The sequence below is a fragment of the Trachurus japonicus genome, chromosome 8, assembly GCF_045865225.1.
Source record: "Trachurus japonicus isolate A0001 chromosome 8, Traja_1.0".
NCBI classification, from domain to species: domain Eukaryota; kingdom Metazoa; phylum Chordata; class Actinopteri; order Carangiformes; family Carangidae; genus Trachurus; species Trachurus japonicus.
Window position 1 is genome coordinate 6,158,595 of NC_140914.1, and position 27,912 is coordinate 6,186,506.

At 42.8% G+C, this 27,912-nt stretch overlaps 1 protein-coding gene across 2 annotated transcripts; it reads right to left on the minus strand.

Moving 5' to 3' along the window:
• Positions 1-1,375: 1,375 nt before the first annotated feature.
• LOC146982430 (SH3 and cysteine-rich domain-containing protein 2-like) lies at positions 1,376-27,848 on the minus strand. 2 transcript variants are annotated; one of them, XM_085783449.1, is made up of 10 exons: positions 27,480-27,848; positions 23,886-23,980; positions 19,293-19,377; positions 14,769-14,884; positions 12,357-12,426; positions 11,990-12,084; positions 11,761-11,849; positions 6,743-6,794; positions 4,529-4,666; positions 1,376-2,234 (listed from the first exon to the last, which is right to left on the minus strand). In XM_085783449.1, exons 1-10 carry the CDS (start codon positions 27,808-27,810, stop codon positions 2,136-2,138), a joined length of 1,170 nt encoding a protein of 389 aa, XP_085639575.1. In that variant the 5' UTR covers positions 27,811-27,848; the 3' UTR covers positions 1,376-2,135. The 2 variants fall into 2 exon arrangements, with proteins under 2 accessions (XP_085639575.1, XP_085639573.1); XM_085783447.1 differs by having other exon boundaries at positions 11,990-12,090.
• Between the last annotated feature and the right edge of the window lie 64 nt (positions 27,849-27,912).

The following is a 27,912-nucleotide window of genomic DNA, read 5'->3' on the forward strand; positions in this document are numbered from 1 at the left end:
GTCCTTATTACAAGAAGAGAAGCTTATTTGTCGTAGTCTCTAAAGGCTTTCACATATATTGAAATGTAGACTAAAGAACGAGCTAATGTCTGTGCAGTGCAATGCAGTCCATCCTCTCTACTGTGCTTTGTTCCTAACATTTATCTTAAACGTTTGTGATCTTCCATATAAGCAGAGTGTGCGCGTCCTCTCTCTCTGGAAAATGAAACAAGTATTAAATTATTAAACGAGTGATGAATTCATGAATAGATTAAAAGTCTAAAGGTGCAAGCTACATGATACATGACGAGAAACAAATCTAAACTAAACAAAAAAAAAAAAAAAAAGGAAATGCCTTCAACTTTATGTCAAAACTGTCCAGTCACATCAACATCCAGAGGACAAGACGGGAGGCGACAGGCTGACATTTGATCAATGATGACTCGTGCACCCATGGGTACGACTCTACCTGCATGAACACACACTGACTCACACCACTCCTGTCACTCCTCCTCCACCCCCTCGTTCTCCTGCGTCCTCCTCCGAGCCGCCAGCCGATCTTAACGCTCCTTAGTCACAAAAAAAATCCTCCTTTGTGTTGTGGTTTGTGTTGTTTTTCTGGCCGACTGGCCCGTGGTTTAGTTCCTGCTGTTGGCGAACAAGTTAAAATGCTGTGCAACACTTGCAAAAACACCCCACTGCGGCTCTTCAGCAGCTCTCTGCAAGAAAAAAAAAAAAAACCTCAAACCTCCTTTTAAGCTCAGCGAGGAGAACAGATCCTCACGCTTGAAGCCGCCGCCGCTGCACTTGGGAGATGTTGACACTCACGTTAAACCAGCCAGACGACTACGAGAGGGATGGAGGGATGGAGGGATGGAGGGAAGGACAACTCTCCTGTTTGTTTGTTTATTTGTTGTTTTCCTTGAGAGATCCTGAAGTTTCATCTTGACTCCCTTTTGATTCCTCGTTGCACCAGCTTTGCTTTTAAAAAAAAAACAGCGAGATAACAAAATGTAAACTCCAGACAGTCGCTGCAACAACACAATACACACACACAAAAAAAATAAACCGTATTCCTCTATGTTTGTGGCTTTAATCAAAAAGATTCCTGAAGTTTCAGTTTCAGTTTCAGTTTCAGTTTCAGCCTCTTTGAGAGTTGACTCCAGGGTCCATTAGCTGATCTGAGTTCCTGGCATACATCAAGATGAGCTCATTCAAATCAATGTTTTTGTACCATATATTTTCGTTGCAACTTGATAGGTCAAGGAAAAAGTTTCCTGTGAAAAAAGCCTCTAATTTCTCCTTGAAAATCTTTTCATTTCTGCACTTTCAATTTGCCGAGTGCATTTCTACCTGACGCACTTTCATCTGATTCTCCTGTCGTCTGTTTGTCTGTTTCTCTGTCTGAATGGCTGCAGCTCTCTGTCTCTCTGTCTCTCTCTGGCTGGCAGTGGCTGTCTTTGGCGAGCGCCTCGTCGTGTTGTTGTGTACCAGTTTGCATGAAGCTGATATCAAGTCCCCCAGGCTGGAGATCCTGACATGAGCACACAGCGATGAGACACACACACACATACACACATACACTCGGAGTGGGTAGGAACAAGAAAAGGACACTGACTGACAGACAGAAGCGTCGTGTCGTGTTCCCATGACAGGACACAGCCTCCTCCCACGTCGGTAAACGTCTTTGATGAAAGAAAATCCGAAAACGGCAAATCCAGGAAATATATTTAAAGCTTTTTTTTTTTTAACTTGTGCACTGATGTTTATATTTGAAAAGATAAAACTACAGCAGGACTGCAGAGGAACAGTCCCTTCTTATGAGAGCAGGACTAGAACTAGACAACGTTATTAAAGACAAACAGCAAAACAATTCAGCCGGAGACCACGTGTTCGTCGGGGGCCACGGCTTCGGCTCTTCTCTCGCACAAGTCTGTGTTTCTCTGTCCAGTTCTGATCAAAGTCTTGTTTTCTGTTTTTTTATATCCCAGAACAGACTGGAGAGGTGTGGTGCAGCCGGCTCTGAGGTCAGAGGAGGGCCGGTGGCCGCGGTGGTTTGAAGATGGCCGCATCCCTGGGAGAGGGAGGAGGGGGAGGAGGAGGAGAGGGAGGCAGAGGAGGAGAGAGGGGGGACGAAGTGGGAGGATGGGGGAGCCTCAGATCTCCTCTATGGAGTCAGCAGGGACCAGGCCTCTCTTCTTCCCGCTGCTCAGCTTCAGAAACATCTCACCGTCCTCTCGCTTCCCCACGCAGATCTGAGGAGAGGGGGACACACATCTGGAGTTACACTGGGATATAACATACAGTATGTATACAGGTAAGTATGTGAACACAATGAGTGCAGTTATTATATGTTTAAAGAGGTAGTTCAACATTTTGGCAAATTGGCCCATTGCCATAATCCCTATAGTCATAGCAGTAGGTTCGTTACCTTTAATTGTCGGTGCAAGCTATTTTTTGAATGGCGGAGCAGAGCCGTGAGCTGCTCAGAGCTACGCTACGGAGGCTCATGGGATTTCTTGGTTTCCCTCATCAAACTCATCAAATACACAATCCAACAACTCCAAAACGCTCTGGTGGACAAGTTGTGACCTGCACATTCACCACGCTATGAGATAATAACAGAACGTTACCAGACAGAGTTGTTTTAGAGGTAAATTCATGCAAAACCACTGATGTGCGTTCCCGTCGGGGGCAGTTTTTCAGCAAGCAGTCTCTGTGTTTCCCTCTAAAACAACTCTGTCTGGTAACGTTCTGTTATTATCTCATAGCGTGGTGAATGTGCAGGTCACAACTTGTCCGCCAGAGCGTTTTGGAGTTGTTGGATTGTGTATTTGATGAGTTTGATGAGGGAAACCAAGAAATCCCATGAGCCTCCATAGTGTAGCTCTGAGCAGCTTGCGACTCTGCTCCGCCGTTCTAAAAATAGCTTGCACCGACAATTAAAGGTGACGAACCTACTCCTAAACCTATAGGGAAAATGTTGAACTATCCCTTTAATAGCTTTTCAATTCATTGGTCCATATCATTTCATTACTTTTTGAATATAAAAATTATAGAATGAATGAAGAATAATACAAAATCTGTGTGAAATGTTGGATTTTATTCATTATGTTACAAAATTCAAACACCAAAACCCGTCATTTCAACCTCTTGGAGCATAATCAGCTGCTAACGTCAGGATTTTCTGACCTGAGCTGAACAGAAACACGAGTTTTAGGAGCATGTGGGAAATGAAATATCAGTCAGAACAGGTCTGAAGTGATGTGAGATGAGAAAGAGACGATTTCGGTGCCAATCCTTTGATCACACCCTGTGAGTGTGACGTGCTCAGTGTGCAGCTCTGTGACCACACAGACACAGGATAGAGTCGGTACAGGACGACAAATATAATCCCATATCAAACACTAGAGACTAAATGGTTTCCAAAAATATCAGTGTGACGCTTTAAGACACAAATAAGTGTCAGGTCACTCACGTCCCTGTTCATCCAGAGTCAACACGTTGGAGTGGGATTTTGTTTTATTTGGCTAAAAAAAGGTTTTCTTGGGTCACTGTGACCTTGACAATTGACGTGTTATAAAAGTCTAATTAGATGAATAATTTGTGAAGGGATTCCCTCCTTCAACATCGCAATTTGTGAGGCCACTGTCACCTTGACCTTTGAATGAGCATGTTATTTTGAGATCCCCAGGGCAGAGACGTGAGCTGCTCAGCGAACACAATGGAGGTGTGTATTTTGTGAAACTCATCAAATACACAATCAAACAACTCCAAAACGCTCTGGTGGACAAGTTGTGACCTGCACACTCACCACGCTATGAGATAATCATGTATAATTATGTAACATTAAGACACATTAAGCAAATACTCTAAACTACTTGCTTTTGAAATCCCTCCGCCCAGCAGCCGTGTCTGGAATGCAGTTCCGGCTGCATTTGCCTCTAAAACAACTCTGTCTTGTAATGTTACATGATTATCTCATAGCGTGGGGAATGTGCAGGTCACAACTTGTCCACCAGAGCGTTGTGGAGTTGTTGGATTGTGTATTTGATGAGTTTGATGAGGGAAACCAAGAAATCCCATTAGCCTCCGTAGTGTAGCTCTGAGCAGCTCACAGCTCTGCTCCGCCGTTCTAAAAACAGCTTGCACCGACGAATAAAGCTAACGAACCTACTGCTATGACTATAGGGATTATGGTGAGAGGAGGATATGACTACTGTAAATGTTGAACTATCCCTTTAAGCCACAGAAATCTTAATCCTTGAACACTGGTGAATGTTTTTTGTTGTTGTTTTATTTAAACCAAATTTGAAGAAATTAATTTATGGAGTTATAATGTAGACAAGGCCAAAACTGTGTTTTCTGAGGTCATCATGCCCTTGACTTTTGACGCCAAAAATCTAACTAGTTCAATTTTGAATCCCAGTGAATCTTTATTCCAAATCTAAAGAAGCTCCTTCATGGTGTTTTTAAGATATCATGGTGACAAGACAGGGGAAGAAACTAATAAAACAACAACATGGCTGCCGCTCTGACGTCCTTGTACCTGCGATTCTCTGACGGCCATGTGTCCTCGCTCTCGGTTCCCAGAAGCTCCCTGGATGACCCGCCACACTCTCTCTCCAGGCCGAACCCTCTGCACGAAGTTGGCCGGGAAGAAGCCGACGCGGTCGCCGCTTTTTCCCTGGAACAACACAACAGAGCACAGAGCAGCGGTCAGTCAACGACTAACAGCTAACAGCTAATGGCTAACAGGCTGCAACATGATCAACACTCAGATGTTTTTTTCAGTCTCTTCACAGTTGTTTTCATCTGTTTTTGCTGGTTCCATCTCCAGCAGTTTCACCTTTTGACTCCACAGAGATAAAACCTGAACATGTTTGGGTTTCAGCGCCACACGTGACACGTCACAGCCGTTCCACAGCAAAAACTCCAAATCTTTCCAAGAACATTTGTCTTATTTCTTGTCAAAATGTCTCAATTTTAGTCAAAACTAATCTCTTTAACTCAGTTTTCACTTATTTCAAAAAATTTTTCAATTGGAATAAGTAGAAAAATTTGCCAGTGAAAGGAGGTTTTTTGTGCTTGTAATAAGAAAGAAAAACTTGCTCCACTATCAGATTTTTCTACTTATTTCAAGTGAAAATTTGCTTGAAAAAAGTAAAAAGTGTCTGAAAATAAGATACTCTTTTATGTGATGAGTCTTATTTTTTGTATAATTTTTAGTATAATAGAAATTACATTTTAACTAGAAATAAGACAAATATTCTTGGTAAGATTTTGAGTTTTTGCAGTGTCTCCGTCGTCTGCAGCAGCAGAATCGAGGATTATTTTCTGTTTCCATCCCAGTCAGTGAGAGGAGAAACAATGATTCCCTCCACCTGCCTGTTGTTGTGTCTGAATCAGTGTGTGTGTGTTTTTTTTTGCGGAACAACTTAATAAGGCAGAAAACTCACAATTACACAAATGAAACTGATTGTTGTTTTAAAGCAAACGAGGACTCGCCTCGGCTCGGCGTCACGTCTGCTTTGTTTTGTTGTTATTTATAGAAGAAGAGGAGCGAGCGGCAGATTTCACCTGCTCATCGTCGCTTGTTGTTATTGTTGTTATTGTTGTCTGTTTCCTCCAGACGATGTGTTTGCTCGACGCTCATTATGCAGCAATATCTCATTGTTTATCGGCCTCAGGTGCTGCTGACGTGTGTATGGACGTGATTCACACACACTCGCACTATACATCGGTTATGAACAGATGATTCAGAAATTATACATAATTTAAAGGCTCCTGAGGACGGAGGGAGTCGGTTAACGCTGTTAAACTGACGGCGTTCGACTTCATATAGCCCATAAACACCGGTCCACTGAGACGGGACTGACAGACTAAAGTGAGTGCTGCTGCCTTTATCTGGGACTCAAACACACACACACACACACCTACAGTACACTAGGGATGTCACGATTACTTGTTTTCACAATTAATCGCAGTATCAAACGCCACAATTAATTTATCGTAAAGATTCCTAAATACCATCACTTTCCAAGAGTTATGTCGGAACCAAGTAAAGGTAAATGCACAGGTACTGGTCCGTTTACCTAATGTTACACTGAACTGGTAGGAGTTTAAATGTCAGCATGTCATGCGTAATAAAAATAAACTTAAACATTTGCTGTAGATGACAATTAATGACTTGAATATTTCAAATATTTCCCATGGGGGATTAATAATTGGCCCTATGTTAATAGATACTTCAAATATTTTGTGTAAATAATTAGTAATGTAGGCTAATTATATTTTGAATATACTTGATTTTACACATTTATAGTGTTGTGAAATTAATAAATGCATAATAATCCTGATAATCGTGATACCGTACAATAATTGTACCAAGAAAATCTATAATCCTGACATCCCTAACCTACACTGATGCAGATTCATTTCCTTTGGGAGGGAGTGAGGCTCATTACAGACTGAATGAAGACGTGTTTGAGGCTGTAACACCACTCAGGTTCATTATGTTCAACTCTTTTGGTAATTTGGGAGGAGTGGGGTGGGGGGTGTGTGTTTCTATTTCTGTCCTCAATGGCCTCCATGTTTGTGACTGGTAAAAATAGAGCAGGTGTCGTACATTAAAGGCTTTAATTAACACACGTACATGTTTCTCTGCACTCGAAAACACGTTATGAATTTAAAACGAACCAGTACACATACACACACAAACACACACAATGACACACACAAATGTTTAGAGATGATTTATTACCTTCCACCACTCCTCGTTTGAGTCGTCGGTGACCTGCACCCGATCACCAGGACTAAAAGGAGATAAGACAAGAGGGAGGAGCACAGAAGATAATGTTAGCAAACTGCTGAAGGAGGAGGAGGAGGAGGAAGAGGTGGTCGCCACAGTTACAAAGCTGTGGAGGTTAAAGGGATAGTTCAACATTTTGGCAAATTGGCCCATTGCCATAATCCCTATAGTCATAGCAGTAGGTTCGTTACCTTTAATTGTCAGTGCAAGCTATTTTTAGAACGGTGGAGCAGAGCCGTGAGCTGCTCAGAGCTACGCTACGGAGGCTCATGGGATTTCTTGGTTTCCCTCATCAAATTCATCAAATACACAATCCAACAACTCCACAACGCTCTGGTGGACAAGTTGTGACCTGCACATTCACCACGCTATGAGATAATAACACAACGTTACCAGACAGAGTTGTTTCAGAGGTAAATACAGAGACTGCTTGATGAAAAACTGTCCCTGAAGGCAACGCGCATCAGTGGTTTTTCATTAATTTACCTCTAAAACAACTCTGTCTGGTAACGTTCTGTTATTATCTCATAGCGTGGTGAATGTGCAGGTCACAACTTGTCCACCAGAGCGTTTTGGAGTTGTTGGATTGTGTATTTGATGAGTTTGATGAGGGAAACCAAGAAATCCCATGAGCCTCCGTAGCGTAGCTCTGAGCAGCTCGCGGCTCTGCTCTGCCGTTCTAAAAATAGCTTGCACCGACAATTAAAGGTAACAAACCTACTGCTATGACTATAGGGATTATGGCAATGGGCCAATTTGCCCAAAATGTTGAACTATCCCTTTAAAATGTGGATGAGACTCTGCAGAGGTGACGGAGCAAAGTCACAAGGTCGACATGAAATATGACTAACACACACGCACACACTGCAGCAGTGAAGGCAGGGTCGGATCTGTACACAACCTGGCCTGCATGCTAATCAAGCTACCAGTTTGTGATGAGACACACACACACACACACACACACACACACACACACTGTCCTAGATAACACAGGGAGGAGCTGCTGTCCCAGTTGCTCCTCTGTACGTTTTGCCTCCTGGGTACCTGTTCTCACTACTGCCCTATATGATGATCATAACCCACAAACACACACACACACACACACACCAGTTTGCATATAGTTGCACAGACTCACAAACGAGGGTGAGACCCATATATCTCAGGTGATACTGGGACAAATCGTCTGCTCAGTTTGTCTCAGTTTAAAACTTAGGTGCACTTTTTTTTTTCTTTCCAAACCCAAAGTTTGACAAACTTTGTCCCTGTTTGATTCCCGGGCTTGGGGCCGCGCTCTGTGGGTGGAAGTTTGCATATTCTCCATATGCATGTGTGGGTTCTCTGCAGTTTTCTCACACAGTCCATACACAACATGCATATAGATGAACTGGTGACTCTAACTTCCCTCTAGGTGTGAATCTGAGGGCCTGTCCCAATGTGCACACTCGATCCCACTACACGCTTGGGCACTGGGCGTGCGCATTCATGGGCTTAGTCTAAGTGCACAAGTTTGTCCCATTTCTCCAACAACCAAAAGTGCAGCGCGCTTGATTTGCACTTTACCCACACTTATGGTAAGATAGGCTTCGTCTTGTCAAATTTGTCCCAATTGCTTTTAAATAGCCCCACACACTTGGCCATTTAATACATGCTTGCACACTATATGCAAATGTACGTTCCACCAGCAAAACGTCACCAAAGTGTGTGTGTAACCAAGCGCACTCAGCCAAGTGTGGAGAAATGGGAAAGGCCCAAAGAGTGTGAGAGTTGTGTTTGTCTCTACATATGAGTGGAGGTTCAGGTGAACCCCGCCTCTTGCTCTACATCAACTATATTGGCTGCAGCCTCCATTGACTGTGATTGACTGTTGTGTTGTAGGTGAGTTTAGCCTTGTATAAAGAGGAACTACGTAAGTCCGGTCGCTTTTCCGCTGTTTTGCTAACCCTCCTCTTGACCATGTGTATTTGTTTTTAACGAAGCTGGCGAGAAATCAAGAGTGATAGATAACGTTATATATCATTTACCATGTTACAACATGTATATTTGTGTAGTTTAATCTGTCATAAACAAGAGATTACGGGTTAAGGGGCGCGTTGCGTTTGTGTGGCGGTGCCGCAGAGACGAGAGCTGGAACTCCGGGTCGGAGGCTCTGATCTTACAAGGTTGGTTTTCAGCCAAGAGACGCTAGGTGGAAGGCAGAGAGCCTCCATTCTCCCTGGAACTAGTTACTAGTCATTTAATAAACCATCACAATTACTCTGAAGCTGGTTCATTAAGGTAAAAATGTAGCATAGTTAAGATGCAAATCCTGCAGAGTTCCTCTTTAAACTTGATAAAGGTAAAAATCTTGCATAGTTCCTCCATAACGAGGCTCTACGGTGGCCCTGGGGTATAATCCATTGCATCTTAATAAGAACACACTAATATGCTGCAAATTCAGAAAGCAACTGCATCGATTTGACACCACATGCATCACACAAGTGTTTCCAGAGGACACTAACAAGTTAAAAGCAATGAATAACAAGTGCATCGCTTCATTTCAATATATATGCACACTACAGTACAAAGGGCCACAGGTCGGCATGTTATTAGCTGCTGCAGTTTGCACCATCACAGCTCCTCAGAGAAGCAGCAGTGACAGTGACGTCACGATCACCATCATTAACACAAAGACCGTTTCTGAAATCACACAACACACCCTCATTACATTAATGTGTATGAGAAATAACATCAATGTATAAATCAGCATTATATTTGTGTCACTGACGACAGCTGCAGTGTTGGTTTGCTTTACGTCGTATGTGTGTGTGTGTGTGTGTTACTGATGTTACTGTGCGGTGCATACATTCCAGCAGATAAATATACAACGGCTGAAGATAAACGTGTGATATAGTCTGATGTCGAGCAGCTAAAGCGTGAATTCAGACCTTTTTTTTGTGACCTCAATTACAGCCACAGCTTCATTTCTGAAAACACCTGTGTGGGTGTGTAAAGGGCTTTTAAAAACGCAGCGCTCATGTTCTCTGTGTGAGGAAATAATGAGGCAAGAGTTTTAAATTACAGACAAATTACAACATTTAGTTCTTAGAATAAGAATCGCTGCCTTTAACCCTCTGGAGTCCCGTTTGGATGTTTATATGTATTTTATCTAATGCATTAATTTCTGTTTATGTGGAGCAGCTTTTTTTTTTTTACATCAGAGAAACTCCACAAACACAGACACCAGTGAAAATGTTCATGTCTTTAGTCAGAATTAATGAGAAAAGTTCAGAAGTTATAAAAACTGTTGTTTTTACTCATCCAAATCACAGGAGATGCAATTTTTAAAGGGATAGTTCAACATTTTGGCAAATTGGCCCATTGCCATAATCCCTATAGTCATAGAGTTGTTTTCGAGGTAAATTCATGCAAAACCACTGATGCGTGTTGCCTTCAGGGACAGTTTTTCAACAAGCAGTCTCTGTATTTCCCTCTAAAACAACTCTGTCTGGTAACGTTCTGTTATTATCTCATAGCGTGGTGAATGTGCAGGTCACAACTTGTCCACCAGAGCATTTTGGAGTTGTTGGATTGTGTATTTGATGAGTTTTATGAGGGAAACCAAGAAATCCCATTAGCCTCTGTAGCATAGCTCTGAGCAGCTCGCGGCTCTGCTCCGCCGTTCTAAAAATAGCTTGCACTGACAATTAAAAGTAACGAACCTACTGCTATGGCTATAGGGATTATGGCAATGGGCCAATTCACCAAAATGTTGAACTATCCCTTTAAGTTTTTTTTTTATTTAGAGGTAAAACGAGTCACAACATTGTTGTGCATTGTCGGCACTATATGTGTTGCTCTTGCTACGGTGACACCTTGGATAACAAATCCGATTCTCAAGATGTAAAGGGACATACCGTGTCTGGTACAAGAGACACATCATCATCAATTTTATATTTTTATATGAGTTAAATGATACTTTATTAGTATTTTTTTGCATGTTGTGCAGCTTTAGATTCTTCTTATTTGTACTTATATTGCACAAATATGTAGGAAATTAAACAATAAACTAGTCTATTTACAATTTTTGTCCCTTATTCACAGCTTTAGTCTCTCAATGATCTATAAAGTTATTTATTCAGCTGCTAATTTAACAGCGGCCACGAGTCCAGAGGGTTAAAGATGTTCAGCTCTGTCTGTCCAAACTTTGTCAGAGAGACTTTAACGAGAGCATAGACACACTGTGCTGCCATTAATTCACATATAGGCTACTGTGCAGCCACACACACACACACACACACATTTACACAAAACCACAGCACAGATGGCTCTGAACAGTTCCATGGATTTACCTTTGTTAAAGCTGTCCCCCCCACTGTCCACACACACACACACACACACACACACACACACACACACACACACACACACACACACACACACACACACACACACACACACCCCGCCCTCCTTTTCCTGCTTTATCCTTCCTCTCCTCTCCCTCCTCATCCTCTTTCATCATATAGAGCTTTATACTTCTATATTTGCTCTTTACTTTCTCCACACGATCCCTCCATCCTCTCACTCTCACTCTCTCTCTCACAGCCTCCACCTCGCCCTTTCATCTCTCAGTTGTCTTTATCCTGCTGCCCCTGCTGGGAACAACACACAGCTCAGTCGCTCGCTTTAACGTGGTGGGGGGGTGAGGGGGGGGGGGGCAGTTACGGGCTCAGAGTTTATAATTAGTCGTCCTTCAGGGCCCCGTCCTCTGCAGATGGCGGGGACGTTTTCATCCTGCAGGATCAACAGCCGACGAGGCCAGAGCAACAAGAAGGAGGAACGAAAAAACAACAACAGACAACACAGACAAAGCCAATGCACTCCTGCACACGATGCTTTGAAACACACACACACACAAACACAGACACACACACATGGCGAGTCATGGCGATGCCGACACGTAGGCTGCAGCCTCTGTCTGACTTTTTACTCACTGTAGTTCCAGGTCGTTTGGTTCCTGAGGCAGAAACTTGTAGAGTGCTACATAGGTGTGGATGGAGTGGACTTCGATGCGCTTGGGCACCTGGATGCAGGGAGGGGGAGGAAAGGGGGAGGAAAGGAGGAGAGGAAAGGGGAGAGGGGGGAGGTGGGGTTAGTGAGACAGAAACACATGGGCTCAAGAAGAGGAAACAATGTGCAGAGACAGATTAAACAGAGCGCTACCTTCACACCGCTCTCCTCCGCTGGAGTGGGAGCCTGGCTGCTGCTGCTGCTCTCCTCCTCCTCCTTCTCCATCTCAGCGTCAGGGATGGGGGGGTCTGGGTCTGGAGGAGAGGGAAGGGGGAGGAGGAGGGGGAGGGAAACTCTCTTAGAAGGTGTCAGGTGTGCTCTCACACATGAGGATTACATGTTAGATTGTTTTTTCTCTTTCCACATACACAGACCAGTAAAAGTCTCTCACACACAGACCGACATGCAAACGGAAACACGGGGACTTCTGCATAGACACACATAAGCGTGGACATAGAGAACGCACACACACACAGCCACACACACAGACAGACACACACACACACAGGGCAGTGATTACCCCCCGTCTCCTGAGTTATCTCTTCCTCCATGCTGCACTGTCTCTGCTGACTCTCCTCACCTCCCTCCCCCTTATCAAAGAAGACAAAAAGAGAGTATTAAATGTTAGCAACAGGATGTCAAAGAGGAAGCATCCAACTGTTCCTGCTCTGACCTGCACACACACATGCACGCACACATGCACACACACACACTGTCTATACACTGTTAGTTAAAGGTCTGTGTGGTGCAGGGAGATTTGCACTGTCTGATTCGACTGCATGTTAAAAGGATAGTTCAACATTTTGACAAATTGGCCCATTGCCATAATCCCTATAGTCATAGCAGGAGGTTCGTCATCAAACTCATCAAATACACAATCCAACAACTCCAAAAACGCTCTGGTGGACAAGTTGTGACCTGCACATTCACCACGCTATGAGATAATAACACAACGTTACCAGACAGAGTTGTTTTAGAGGTAAATACAGAGACTGCTTGATGAAAAACTGTCCACGACGGGAACGCGCATCAGCGGTTTTGCATGAATTTACCTCTAAAACAACTCTGTCTGGTAACGTTGTGTTATTATCTCATAGCGTGTTGAATGTGCAGGTCACAACTTGTCCACCAGAGCGTTTTGGAGTTGTTGGATTGTGTATTTGGTGAGTTTGATGAGGGAAACCAAGAAATCCCATTAGCCTCCGTAGCGTAGCTCTGAGCAGCTCGCGGCTCTGCTCCGCCGTTCTAAAAATAGCTTGCACCGACAATTAAAGGTAACGAACCTACTCCTAAAACTATAGGGATTATGGCAATGGGCCAAAATGTTGAACTATCCCTTTAAATGAGAAGCACAGAGAGTTCAGTGTCGCCGTATTAAGCTGCTGATAGATGATCCCCCCCGCCCCTCCGCCGGTGCTCAATTGTATCGCTTCACCAAATGTGCAGAGTGGATTTAATTCAGGTGGATTTAATTCAGCAGGGGACTAAAATAACCTCACAAGACAGAAAAAACTTTCAAAGAAGGAACTTCAGTCTGAAGCCCTGAGAGTCTCGTTTGTGCTGACCTGGCTTAACTCTTCATCTCGATGCAGCGGAAGCACAGGTGGCATCACTAATGTGTTTGTGTGTGTGTGAGGTGCTGCGAGGTTACTGCCGGGTGTTACCTCTGTAATTCAGGTGTAAATTTAAAGCTCAACAGTCGGTGGTGTTGCTCAGTGGTTTGCATCTGATTTTATATGAAATATAAATAGTGGAATATTTTTGCAGAACTCAAACTCTCTGCTCTGGTTTTCTAAGGAACAGGAAGTTCACAAAGGGATCGTGTTCATCACTTTCCTGTCAAAGCAATGCTTTCCCTTAATTTGTCCAAGCTGCTGAACGCACCAGCAAAACCAACAGCTCGTACTCTGTCACACGGCAACTACATCCAATGATACGGTGGCCCTGAGGGGTCAAAGTGCTGCAACTTAAACCAAATGCAAAGACACAAAAAATGTGCAAAAAATTCTGAAATTCTGAAAGAGCCGCAAAAACAGCAAATGTTTTCTGAATTTTATCGTACTTTCGCTTCTTTGTGATGTGATTTGAGTTGCAGTACATTGACCCCTCAGGGCCACCGTACGGTACAAATGTCTTTTCTTTTGGCCCCGCCCACAGCAGCACGTCACTCAGCTCCTGCACCAATGCTCCCTACTGAATCTCAATCAACTGCAGGAAACACACTGACCCCTAACACACCCACACACACCTCCATGTTAAAGGGATAGTTCAACATTTTGGCAAATTCGCCTATTGCCATAATCCCTATAGTCATAGCAGTAGGTTTGTTACCAGTAATTGTCGGTGCAAGCTGTTTTTAGATCGGCGCACGGTACTTTCGCGTTTCCCTCATCAAACTCATCAAATACACAATCCAACAACTCCAAAACGCTCTGGTGGACAAGTTGTGACCTGAACATTCACCACGCTATGAGATAATAACAGAACGTTACCAGACAGAGTTGTTTTCAATGCAAATGCATAAACGGAACTACATGGCTGCTGGGCGGAGTGACTTCAATAGCGAAAGTAGTTCTGAGTATTTGATTCATGTGTCGTAATGTTACATAATACTTTATTATTTCATAGTGTGCAAGTCACAACTCGTCCACCAGAGCGTTTTGGAGTTGTTGGATTGTGTATTTGATGAGTTTGCTGAGGAAAACATGGAAATCTGTTGTGTTCACTGAGCAGCTCACGTCTCTGCCCCGCCAATCTCAAAACAACATGCACCGATAATTAAAGGTGATGAACCTACTCCTAAAACTATAGGGATTATGGCAATAGACGAATTTGCCAAAATGTTGAACTATCCCTTTAAAATAACTCCAACTGCCCTCTAGCCCCTCCCTCCCACGGCCTGAAGATGATGATGATCATGATGATGTCATACCAGGCTGCGCGTCGGCGACTCTGACAAACTGCCGAAACTGGAGCGGCTCATCTGCGCCAAGGACGTCCCGTAGCGCAAGGCGGCGTACACGGGATCTACACGCATCCGCGGAGCCTCTGAAACCACACACACATACACACACATTCATTCATAACGCTGGTGCACACACACTTTCTTAATCTTATAATGACTTTAACCACAAACACACATGTAAATCACACAGCTCCACACACACACACACGCTACAGTGGCGGCCACACACTGCACTTCATGGTCGCTGTGTCTAAGGAACCAGAGTCTAAATATAACCGTAGTAACGCAGTCGGTCCTGGACCAAAGTGACCCACTTTAGATCTGAGAGAGGAACGGCAGCCAAAAGTTAAGGAGACATCAGGACTTTCCTATAAATCTTACACGCCTGGATTTATAAATACATCCACTCGCTGGCCAGAGATGTGTCTTCGTCCTAACAGCTGTAATGAGTCTGTGTCTGTCTGGAGACGAGACGAGTACAAGACGGAATAAGAGAAGAGATTTAAAATATGGAAATCCTCCGAGAGCCGAATCCGTCGATGTTGGAGACGCTCGGGATCAGAGTATTTCTAAAGTTAGGAATGAGTTGTTAGGGTTTTTTTTTTCTCAACCGAAGCTGAATGGAGGCTGGTGGAACGATTTCTGTGCAGAACCAGATGTGCTGCCGAGTGATTTGCAGTTTTCTTATTGAAGTCGGCGCCGCCTTATTGCCTCCTTCGTCAGATAGATGAAAAATTAAACAGGCCGACTGATGCTGTGTGCAGGAAAGACAGGAAGCAGGGGAGACGGTGAAGACGACGACGGACTCAGGGTCTGAAACCTTTTGACACCAGCCAGGCGAGTCCCCCAGGACAGAGGGACAGGATCAAGGTCTTCAGGGTCGGGATCAGACAGGTGGCTGCTGATCTGGGGTCAGGCGCTGACAGCAGACGACGGCTGTGCCCACAAGCATGGACCTCTATGAAGGTTTGGTCCTGTAGAGTCGTCAGAGGCCATAAAGGATTGGAGGTTTTATGGCTTAACTTAAAAACAACTCGCAACGCAACATTTAAAGTTTTAAAGGTAGAGTCAAATTCTTGTGAAAAATAAAAAAGAACTCTTAATCATCGGCTTCCCATAGTAGAAGTTTCGGTCGTATGCACATTGTGAAAATCAACAATCAGTCAAACAGTCATCATTAATCTTCCTTCCAGACGATATTCAATCAAACTTATGAGTCCATAATTATTGCATATGCCAAAAAGGAGTAGGCTAAAGCTATTGAGTTTACACCTGCCTACCCTTTAATCCTATTCACGTATTAAGCCTTAAAGGGACTACGAAGACTTTCAGAAAGCGAAGTGTTTTCACACTACATTTCTCATGAGCCTCCGCACGCACGGTGAAATTGCCAAGAATGTTTTCATTAATCAAGAACAAAAGTCGGAGGTTGGGAGACGATCAGATACCGTCGTAGTTCCGACCATAAACGATGCCAACTAGCGATCCGGCTGCGTTATTCCCAAGACCCGCCAGGCAGCGTCCGGGAAACCGAAACCAAGAAATGCTGGACGAGTCGACCACTAAATAATAATATCAAAATAACTATAAAGACAAAACAATATATTTAACAAAAATGGACCCATTAACATGTGTGGGCAACGTAGATTCATCCACATTAATATGAGACTCTTTTATAACCAAAACCAAACTCCTCAGGGTCTCTTTAACTATTTACATTTCAATGGTGCCATCTGTATTTTGATGTTTTGGTATAGTCGGGACGTTTCTGACCACCGTCCAGTCTCTATCTGGGTGGTGGTAGCAAATATTCATAGGAAGGCTGAAGTGGAGAAGGGTTCAATGTAAACACGGCAGCTGAAATTAAATGTTGTGTTTACAAAGTGCAACAAACAAACCCGCAGACTCGACCTTTAAAGCCGTTGAACTGTTAAGCTGGAAACACACACTTGTATGACTCCAGCCTGTTTGTGACCAGATTGTTGATCTGCACAGCTAATTATAGCATTAGGCTGAATTTCAGTTTCATCGCCGGGTCTAATGTTTCCTGCTCCTTCATAATCACAATCGATATGAATGAAATGAAAAACCGGCGCCTCTTTTTTTTTTTTTTTTTTTTATAAAGGTCTCAGACACAGGACTGTCAACACAACTTATCAAGGCTGCAGCTTCTTCTGCTTCGTTGGCATCGTTGCTGATCAAAACCTTTATTCTAACTATTTCACTGCTGAACTGAGCTGAAAAATAGTTGCAATGAATCTTGGGAAAGGAAAAGAAGGACACGTTTCTCAGTGATCCGTCTTCAAATGCAGCTTCTGAAGGAAACAGCCCCAAGTGATACAGTATATAGCCAAGGTTTATCATGATGGAGGCAAACCATTAGACCGACTGAAGGGACATGTGGCGCTCACTCCCAACGTCCTTTTCTTTTCTTCAGATCATATAATCACCAGCAAAAGAATGTGTTTCAGCTTCTCTGTCCTCATATAAACCTTTGTGAACCATGTGACTTCACACATCGAAGCCTGACTCAGCTGCTGTTCTTGTTTAGAGACAGAAATGAATCATTGTATGCAAAACCCAGCGTCTGTAGATTAATCAGACTTTAACTGTCATTGATTAAAGCTCAGAGCACAAACTGTTATTTACTTCACTTCGACTCTCAGACTCATAAATGAGCTCTAACACGACACAGTTCACTCCTTCAGCTCGATGAACAGGTTCTGTGGATAAATCAGCCGCTGACATTAAGGCTCATATAAAAAAGCTCAGTGTTTAACCGAGGCCTTTGTGAGCATCATTAACGCGTGACAGTTTGAGTTTTGGCAGGTCGCAGTCACCCGGGGTCTGGACGAGTCCCAGGGCGCCGTGGCGCTGCTGCGTGCTGCAGCTCGGGGCGGCGGTGGAGCTGTAGGTTAAAGGGATAGTTCACCCAAAATTCAAATTTCACTCATTACAGTATCTACTCACCCTCATGTCGACTAAGGGCTGGGAGAAGTTTCAGAGTCCTCCGTGCCTTCTCTGAGTTACAGCGGGGCTCCGTGCAGCACTGCATGTCCATATGACGGTAGTGAACGGAACTCACTTTTCTTCGTCCAAAAAGACACACCAAAAAACATCCAAATACCTCCATGCTGCTCGTCTATAATGTCCCTCTTGTATTTAAGCCCCAACATGAGAAATTGTTCCGAAAAAAATTAGATAAGTCTATATTTTAAGCTTGTTTGTAGCGGAAGCTCCCAGCACTGCTCTTCCTGGTCCGTCCAAAGCTCGCACGATTTGCACTGACACCCAGTTCACGGCTCCGCAAATCGCGCGAGATTCCGGCAGAGCAACACTGGGAACTTCCGCTACAAACAAGCTTAAAACATTGACTTATTTAATTTTTTTCTGAACAATTTCTCATGTCGGGGCTTCAATACAAGAGGGACATTACAGACGAGCAGTATGGAGGTATTTGGATGTTTTTTGGTGTGTCTTTTTTGACGAAGAAAAGTGAGGCCCATTCACAACCATCATATGGACAAATACTGCTGCGCGGACCCCCCGTAACTCGGAGAAGGCACGGAGGACTCTGAAACTTCTCCCAGCCCTTAGTCCACATGAGGGGGGTGAGTAGATATTGAGTGAAATTTGAATTTTGGGTGAACTATCCCTTCAATTGTGCCCTGATTCATGGATTTGTAGGAGGAAGTCACAGCAGGAGGTGCGAACACGTGACACCAGGCGCCCGGATCACCTGCACAGACGCTCGGCTACAAAGGTACGGTGCCACGGTGGGAAAAAAAGGGCGAGGAAGAACAAATCCGGAGACGCGTGGGCTCCAATAAATCAGTTTTACGATGTTATATGACAAAGGATTATGATGTCCTGCTGCCACATTATTGAAATGGTTGGATGTCATGACACAGAGCGCCGGTTAGGACGTCGCCCAATCAGAAAATAGGCAGCATGTCAATGTTTATAAAGCTTTAAACATGCAAGCTGTGAGCTGCTGTGGTGCCAGACCATAAATTAATAACCTCCATGGGTCCAAGGGATATACAGTACAAACCATAAACAAAGGATATAAAAAAGAAAAAAAAACATAAACATTAGAACTTATAAACATTTATTCACATACTTCCAAGGTGCAGACCGTCCATCAGCCTCCGAGAGAGAGAGAAGAGGCTGAATTTGTTTGTTCTTCCTCTTTATCTTTTTCCACTTCACGCTCCTCGGGGTGTCGGGTGAGATGGAGACAGTTCTGGTTTCATTCCAGTTAAAAAAAACAAAAACAAAACAAACAAAAAACGCACACGAAGAAAGAAGAAAACAAACAAAAACAACAACAAAAGAAATCAATCAAAATAAAAACCTAAAACGGCGAGACAGGAGCAACAGGACGAAACAAGAGCACACAAGGGACACAAACAAACAAACAAACAAACAAACCAATGCACACGCACACACACAGACACACTCACACATGGGCGGTCAAAGTGTTTTCACCTTGGCTTGGTTGTACTTCCTTAACGACGGCCAGTTGGTCATTGACGAGCATCGGCGAGCTGAAGTTTCGCTTGAACGCTCCAGACTAGTGGAGGGAGGAAAGAAAGAAAGAAAGAACAAACAAAAGAAAGAAAGAAAGAAAGAGAGACAGAAAGAACAAACAAAAGAAAGACAGAAAGAAAGAAAGAAAGAAAGAAAGAAAGAAAAAAAGACAGAAAGAACACACGAAAGAAAGAACAAATGACAGAAAGAACAAACGAAAGAATGAACAAATGAAAGAAAGAACAAATGAAAGAAAGAAAGAAAGAACAAACGAAAGAAAGAATGACAGAAAGAACAAACGAAAGAAAGACAGAAAGAACAAATGAAAGAAAGAAAGAACGAAAGAAAGAAAGAATGACAGAAAGAGAGACAGAAAGAACAAACGAAAGAAAGAGAGACAGAAAGAACAAACGAAAGAAAGACAGACAGAAAGAACAAACGAAAGAAAGAAAGAAAGAACAAACGAAAGAAAGAAAGAACAAACAAAAGAAAGAAAGAAAGACAGAAAGAACAAACGAAAGAAAGAAAGAAAGAACAAACGAAAGAAAGAAAGAAAAAACAAACGAAAAAAAGACAGAAAGAAAGAAAGAAAGAAAGAAAGAAAGAAAGAAAGAAAGAAAAAATGAAAGACAAAAAGAACAAACGAAAGAAAGAAAGACAGAAAGAACAAACAGAAAGAACAAATGAAAGAAAGAAAGAAAGAAAGAAAGAAAGAAAGAAAGAAAGAAAGAAAGAAAGAAAGAAAGAAAGAAAGAAAGAAAGAAAGAAAGGATACTTTCTGTTTAGCAGCTGGATGAGAAACACATTAAGACGAACTGACAGACATGCTGCTCGTTTCTGCTCTCAAATCACATATGGAGGAAATGCATTAGCTCTCTTTGCTGCTAATTACTGTAAATGAATTCACTCAGCCACTTAGTGTGTGTGTGTGTGTGTGTGTGTAGGTTACATGTGGCACACACACAGGCGTGGACGGACGTGTGATCCTGTGTGTTTGCGTCTCCGCACGACCGCAATTTCACACTGAATTAAGCAGAGTAAGTGTTTGGGCTCAGAGATATTGGTTTTGTCTTTGCTACCGACTTGGAAAACGAAGCCGAAGCTCAGTCACTTAGTCCCATCAGGCTGAGAAAGAGAAACACTGAGTGGATCAAAAGGTAATAAGTGACACCTGTTCTCACTGTAAAAGATGCTGATGTTTAGCTCTCATGACATTTCTACCCTCCTCCTCCTCCTTTTTCTCTTTCTCTTTCTCTCCGTCCTCTGGTTTCCTCTGAACGCAGTGCTCTTAAAATTTTTCCAAGAGGCTCTCAGAAGGTCTCGCCTCCTGCATGCTAATGCTCTGCGCTCTGCACCGGAGGATAAACACACTAAAACCAGAGTCTGGAATCACTCCCCCCCCAATTATCTGCCCGGTGCAGAGCCACGCTCACCTTTCCACCCACTGCTCCGCTCAACATGCACAAAATCCTCTATGACGTGAACAAGTCGGTGTATTAACATGTGGGTTTTTTATTTATTTTACTTTTATTTCACCTTTTTAGGTTTCATTTTGGAGAAAGTGAGTTGTCTCCTTTCATTACAAAGAGGATCACATAGGATTTTCTGTTATCAGGCCACATGGGGATGCTTTAATCAGAATGACACATGGTATAAATGGAAGATTTCCATATTTTCTATGATTATAGATAAGCTCTAGGTTCTATATTAATACTGTGAAAGTATCAAAGCCTCAGTCCACAGAGAAACGCACACACCCTGTATTCAGAAACTGAGCCTTAAAACCAGCCGTCAGGACTTCCTGTCACTTTTTGATCTTCCAGAGAACTCATATCCTACACCTGGCTGTCGCTATCAATAAAACAAACATCAAACAAGTCTTTCCCTACACATATTTAGGCATCTATGTCCATGTCACCCATCTGTAGTACAGCAACGTGTTTATTTCCTTAGGAGACTAAGGTCTCACGCCTGTTCTGTTATTGTTCTGTCAGTCTATTGTTCTCAGTGTTATGCAGTATGGAGTCAGTGCATGGTGTAGTTGTCTGTCAGTGCAACATAAAGCTTGACTGGGGAGACTGCTAAGCATCTACTCAAAGATTGTAGGCCAAACACTTCAGACAAATTGTAGCGCTGCATATACGAGACGAATGCTGTCCCTGTCTGACCCCACACATGTTTTATTTGAAGAATACCAGTTGCTGCCTACTTCTCCAACAGGAGATATAATAGAGTCCCTATACTGTAGGTAGATTCAATAGACTGAGGAACTCTTTTATTCCTCAGTCTGTTAAAATGTTGAATCAGTTGGGTTTGTCAGGGCCTGAATAGATGTTAGTGTCGGGACTTGGAGGTTTTGATGCTACGTATAGAGCACGTCACATGCCTGATGTTTGCTTGGTGTTATATTTTGTAATGTTTTTTTAAAAATTATTATTAGAAACAAGTGTCTTGGACGCAAGAATCCTAATTCCATTCCAAATCCACCACCATCCAGCAGGATTTGGTTTCTCTGAGTGTTTTATTCTGAAATCTGCTCTATTTTTTTATTGGCTCACTCAGGAAACAGTCAGCCAATCAGAAGAGAGGACTGGAGCTCTCTGGAGAGATGGAAACCTACACTGAGATGAGTTTTTAGTTCTTAAAACAACAAATAAATCTTTTTTTATGGATCAACACAAGAGAAGAGGAAAACATGGAGCTTTAAAAACAATATGAATATTTAATAAATGGTTTATATCCCACTGTAATGTGGATGGATATCGGGCCTATAAACAAAATTGTACAATTTTTCATTATTATATTGTAACAAATGTTCATATTTATCATATTGGCTGTGGAAAAATGTAGATATTCAAATCTTTTGGGGGCAGAAGGAGGGGGAAGTTTCACCTCCATCAGGTATCGTCTGCTCTTTACCACATGTGTCTGTGTTCTGTCAGCACTTCACCTTAAACTGCACATGAAGCTAAAACACTGAGCGAGAGCGACTCTGCCCTTGGGTCAAATACAGCCGACTGTGAGAGTGTGTGTACTATGTGTGTGTGTGTGTGTGTGTGTGTGTGTGTGGTAACCCTCTGCAGCCTCAGAGATACCACACACAACTGTGATTTAACAGTTTTGTGCTGCAGCTGCTTCGTTTGCTTTTCCCCTCAGACTTAACTCTTTGCACTTGAGGCTCTGCCAATAAAAAATGTCAAATTAATTTTTTTTTTCTTTTCTCCAAGTGCAGGTAAAGTGTAATTCCAGATCCACCCAATCCTGGTTTGTGCTACGAGGTTACCATGGTTACATCGTCTCTGCTCGGGCTATTCAAATCATGACTGCCATCCCAACTCTTGTTGTCGCTGGTGTTTTTATAATGTGCCTATTAGAAATGTCTGGGGGGGAGCTGAAGAAGTGGGAGGTCAGGCTGAACTGAACCTGCGCTGATGGACAAACACAGACACAAATTAAATCCTGGACTTTTTGTCTGTAAAACAGTATATTTTAACTCTGTCCGTGACTTTTAAAAAGGTCATGCCTCTCTCTTACACAGAGATAAGCCGCCTCTGATTGTATCTCATCTATCTTCTTCTTCCTCTTATTTTAATTCCCTACAACTTTATGCAAATATATTTGAATTATTCCTCGAAGCCTTGACGAGAACTGAAAACCAAAACCTTATCATCTTAGCATATTTCTTAAAGGATTAGCGTTGCGTGTTAATTCTATCACTGTTTGTTATCGTAGCCTACTTCTTGGCTGGAAGCAGTTGCCTGGCAACCAAGTGACGACTCCAGGAAGAACTAATTCGGCACAAGTTCTTTTCCTAAAATGATAAAATGTCCTCGGTTTTGTGCAGATTGAACGTGTTGATGGAAAAAGACATGCTAACAGTTTAACCCTGTTTTAAGAGCTAACCACCTGTTGGATGATGGGTTAAGTGAAATTTAAGGGAACAACACGAGTTTTTGAGCCGCTTTAGCATCAGGTGGCTCTTCCAGGTAGGAATTGAGAAGTTTTTTATTCAATATAAGAAGAAATGATGGAAATATAATCAAAATTCAATAGATAAATACATAAAAACAAACATTATTGCTCATCTAAAAACATCACAGCAGTAATTAGCAGGGAAGATGTTGATGAATTGAACCTTCCTCTTGTTTTAGGGTCACCACTGACCCTTTTTTAGGTTTTGAATACATAGAAGTACCACATAAATTTGTTTATTGCATCAAGGCTTTTTAATAAAATATTATTTTTTTTCCACAAATTTCAAAAATGGTCTGGTTAAAATGATGACATTTGTGTTGTTAGGGTCGGTTTCGACCCGGTTAAAATGATTAGAACAATAACTGAAATCATAAGTGGAAAACCAACCTTTTCATGGATAAGGAAGCCTAACAACGTAACCAAGAGATGAGAAACAAATGGGATGATAAATAATAGTTTTTAGTGTGTTTTACAGCTGATTTAAAACACAAGACAAAGGTTAATCAAGATAAGTTTGTGACTGAGTGTTGTATGGAGGAAGAAGATCAAACATGATTCTATGTATTATCTTCTCACCTTCCCGTGACACGGCTGCTGCGACAGCTCCGAGGTGCACCACAGGTGAGCGGCCATCTTGCACGTTTTACACCGCAGAGCTTGTTTGGAGTTTCCTGCAGAGACCAGAGAGAGAGACAGAGAGAAGAGGACAAGAGCAGAGGGATATAAAATCACAGCAGCTCTGCAACAAGGCAGAAAACACTAACACAAAACAAAGTGGCCTTTGCATCATGTGAGCAGGTTTCTCATCTCTGCTCAGGTGAGGCAGAGGATCCGGGCGCTGGCCTAGTTTTATGAAGCTGGCGCTGCTCGTGGACACAGCTTCATAATCAACTGCAGCCAGTAGAGATTGGAAACCAGCTGGAGGTATTTCAATCATAATCGATTTGGCATCGTATCATCATGACTGTCTCCCTCTTCCAGCGCTTGAGTCATAAAAACCTCAGAGTATTGGGATTTTTGTTTCCTCCTCATTTGTCATGTAATTAAATATCCTCTGCCGCTCGTTGAATGTTTTTTTTAAGGATTAAAGGGTTGAGTCCCGTTTGATCCTGCAAAGCAAACCTAACAGATTTCTGGATTTGCTGCAGAGGAATTACACTGACAGGTCTGTTGCAAAAACAACAATCAAACAAATTGCACGACTCGACGAGACGCTGCTTTTACCCCGAGAAGAGACAAAATGGATTCTACTTCATCAGCTTAACGAGGAGGCCGGACAGTGTTTTGGGACCTCAGGGGGAGACAGGAGAGCAGCGAGGTGATGCATCACATAAATAAACTCACAGAGCATGCAAAAATAAAAAAATAAGAAAGGAAAAAAAAGGAAAAGAAAGAAAGGCCACGGTGAGAACGCAACAGAGCGGTTGTGTAATCAATCATAGTGACAAGAAGTAGATTTAGCAGAAAAACCAGCGGTGGCTAGCAGTTCATACAAGCGGCAAATTAGGCATAAAAGCACATTTACATTGCAGCAGCAGCAGTTAATAATCTCACTGCTACAGAGAGAAGAAGCTGAGGAGATAACTCTTCTATCACTAACTCTTCTATCACTAACTTTAAAGGGACAGTTCAGAAAGGACGAGTTAATTAGGAAGATTATGTGATTAGAAGCTAGATTCATTTTCTTTCTTTTTTAAAACCCTGTTTTCAGTCTTTCTCTGCAAAGATAATGTTGTTTTTCTTCCACCACATGATACCGACTCAACTCACATTTGGTACCAGATCCCTCCCCAAAGACGTCAGTGGAGTCAGTTCCTCTCCTGACCACTAGAGTCTCCAACACCCAGTTTACACCTGGTATTAACATATGTTTTCAGTGATCAGACTGCAATCTGATGAAAGTACAGGTGTAAACACACCCAAAACACATTAGAAATACTTCTTCTATTTATTTATTTTTTATTTTTGAATTTACCTGTGCAAATATGTGATCAAATCTCAATCGGATCTCAATCTGGATACGAGATGCATGTTAATGCCAGGTGTAAACAGGGTACAACAGTGCGTCAGTCTTCATAGACTCCCATGTTAAAATGTCACAGTGTACAGCAGTAATAAACATGTGAACAGCCTGGTACAGAAACAGATTTGGTCTCTACAGATAATTTTGTGGGTGAATCTTTATAACATTTTACTATATTTTGTAACAAGCAACTGTGCAATACCCAACCGCATGCTTACTTACTGTACACCTTGAAAGAATATCTGCATGGTATATTTCAAGTCAATTCAATTGGAATATTCAATTTAATTCAGTTTATTGCGAAATACCTCGTCATACAGGGGAGTTAGAAGCCGTTCTCCCGACGTCATGTTATTTACTTGACTCATTTAAGGCAAGGCAAGGCAAGGCAATTTTATTTGTATAGCCCGTTTTTTTACAAACAGTTTGTCTCAAAGGGCTTTACATCATAACAATATCCTCTGTCCTTAGACCCTCACATCGACTGAGGAAAAACTCCATAGAAAACCCTTTTAAAAGCAGAAGCATTTAGGACAGCAGCTATGTGCAGCTGCATTCGGCACATAGCCTTAAAACAAACTTCCTATGGGACCAGAAAATGTATCTTTAGTTGAAATTGTGTCTCTCTCTCCTGTCTGATCATAATAAGACGTAAAATATGCTATTATGTGTTAAGATTCTGCACAAATGAGGGCGTAAAGGGGGATGAGCTCTCAGCTCCACACAGGCCCCTCCTCCTTTTTGCCTAATTTTGGATTAGCCTGCATGGAGTCAGGGGGGCGGAGTCAGGAGCTGCCAAGATGGCGACAGCTCAGCAGCTCGCTCTGAGCTCAGAAACCTACATCCATTTTTATTTACAATAGGCTATATGCCCAGCTGGCTAAAATCCAGGAAGTAGTGGTACTTCCTGGTTGGTACTGCCTGAATTTCAGCCAGCTCCTTTATTTCCTGTTGTACATGATTGGCCAAACTGATTAATCCCGGTGTGTCTGACCTCAAAACAATAATCAGACACACCTGGCTGGCTGAAATTCAGAAAGTACCAACCAGGAAGTACCACTACTTCCTGGATTTTAGCCAGCTGGGCATATAGCCAATTGTTGAAAAGAAAAGAAATAAAGGAGCTGAGTCGGTACCACACAGTGGAAAAGGGCATTAAGGACATTTAACGGTCGGTGCAGCTGCTGGCTGTAGTTTTATATATTTGATGGACTGTTATTATACGAGCTGTAGACTCTTAAATCAAACTGCGGCCGACGGCGATGTAACATTAAAGTGTCTGTTCTCTCTATAAAACGGTCTCCGCTTTGCACCAGACGAGAGGACGTGTAAACAAACACACGGTTGGTGGCCAGAAAACTGCAGCGAAGCCTCGGCCTGAAACAAACAAGAAGCAGAGGGCGAGGCAAAGTGCAGTATCTGCATTTTTTCTTTTTCTTTTGACCAATCAAAAGTGTGGCATATTCTCTTCAATCTGGTAGAATTTATATCAGTACATCTGTTACACCAAGTACTTAGTCGTTTGTATTGACCTTGCACACTGACTTTTTTTTTTTCTCAGGGTAGGGGTGGGTGGGTGGTGGGGTTATAGAGTAAGGAGAGTTATCCTCCATGTTTTGTCTTATGTCTTTATACTGTTGGTATAGTGATGCTTGTATATTGCATAAAACTGGAAAATAAAATATTTAAAAAAATCTGGTAGAATTTGATATTGGTAGTGCTAAAATCTCCAGAGTTATTGGGCTTTTAATTTTGCTGTCAATACAAAAAAGCACCGTGAAACCAAGGCAAAGTGCAGTAGCCTATCTGCAAAGAGTACTGTACTCCCTACATTTACTCTATAATTCCACTGGAGTAAAACCAAGGCAAAAGTGCAGTTTCTGCACCAAAACCAAGGCAAAAGTGCAGTATCTGCCATTAAAATGGTCAAAATTGGTCAGAAAGACAAACTAAAAAATACATTTAATTCAGTTGTACACCTTTATCTAATCAATTATAGACTTTTATTCATAATTTGATGCTTAAACCTGACAATGAAAACCACAAAAGGCTGTTTTTCTCAGTTTGGCATTTTTTTTACAGATACTGCACTTTGCCTTTGTATAGGGGCAGGGCGGTCCAGGAGGATAAAGTAGTGAACACCTTACCCACGATCATGTGCTTGCAGTGCTGGCAGTTGGTGGGTTTGCGAAAGACGTGGTCCTGAAAACAGTGGTTGACCGGAGGCCGGGGGGGCTTGATGGGCAGCGACGGGGACAGGCTGAGAGACGGGGAGTGGGAGGCGATGGACGGGTTGGGGCTGAGGGACGGCGAGATGGAGGGGGAGCGTTCACCGCCCCCGCCGCTGCTGATGAGGAGGGGGGAGCCGGGCAGCAGAGGGGGGGAGGGGGGCGGCGGGTCGGTGATGAAGTCCGGGGGCAGACGGGCGTCGCTGTAGGACCTCTGGAAGAAGTTCTCCACGCTCTTGCTGCGCATCATGGTCTTGAAGGACAGCGAGCGCTTTAGCCTCTGGAGCTGCACACACACACATTCAACACACACATACACACACACAGTGACAGAGACAGAGAAAGAGGGTAC

What these genes read in the sequence shown, in the direction of transcription:
- LOC146982430 (XM_085783447.1), bottom strand. Translation starts at nt 27,810, where the DNA reads ATGATGCGCAGCAAGAGCGTGGAGAACTTCTTCCAGAGGTCCTACAGC. An exon ending in AGTCGCCGACGCGCAGCCTG is followed by an intron (nt 12,427 to 14,768) that starts GTATGACATCAT and finishes TTCTTTGATAAG; the next exon opens with GGGGAGGGAGGTGAGGAGAG. An exon ending in CCAAACGACCTGGAACTACA is followed by an intron (nt 6,795 to 11,760) that starts GTGAGTAAAAAG and finishes ATCTCCTTTTAG; the next exon opens with TCCTGGTGATCGGGTGCAGG.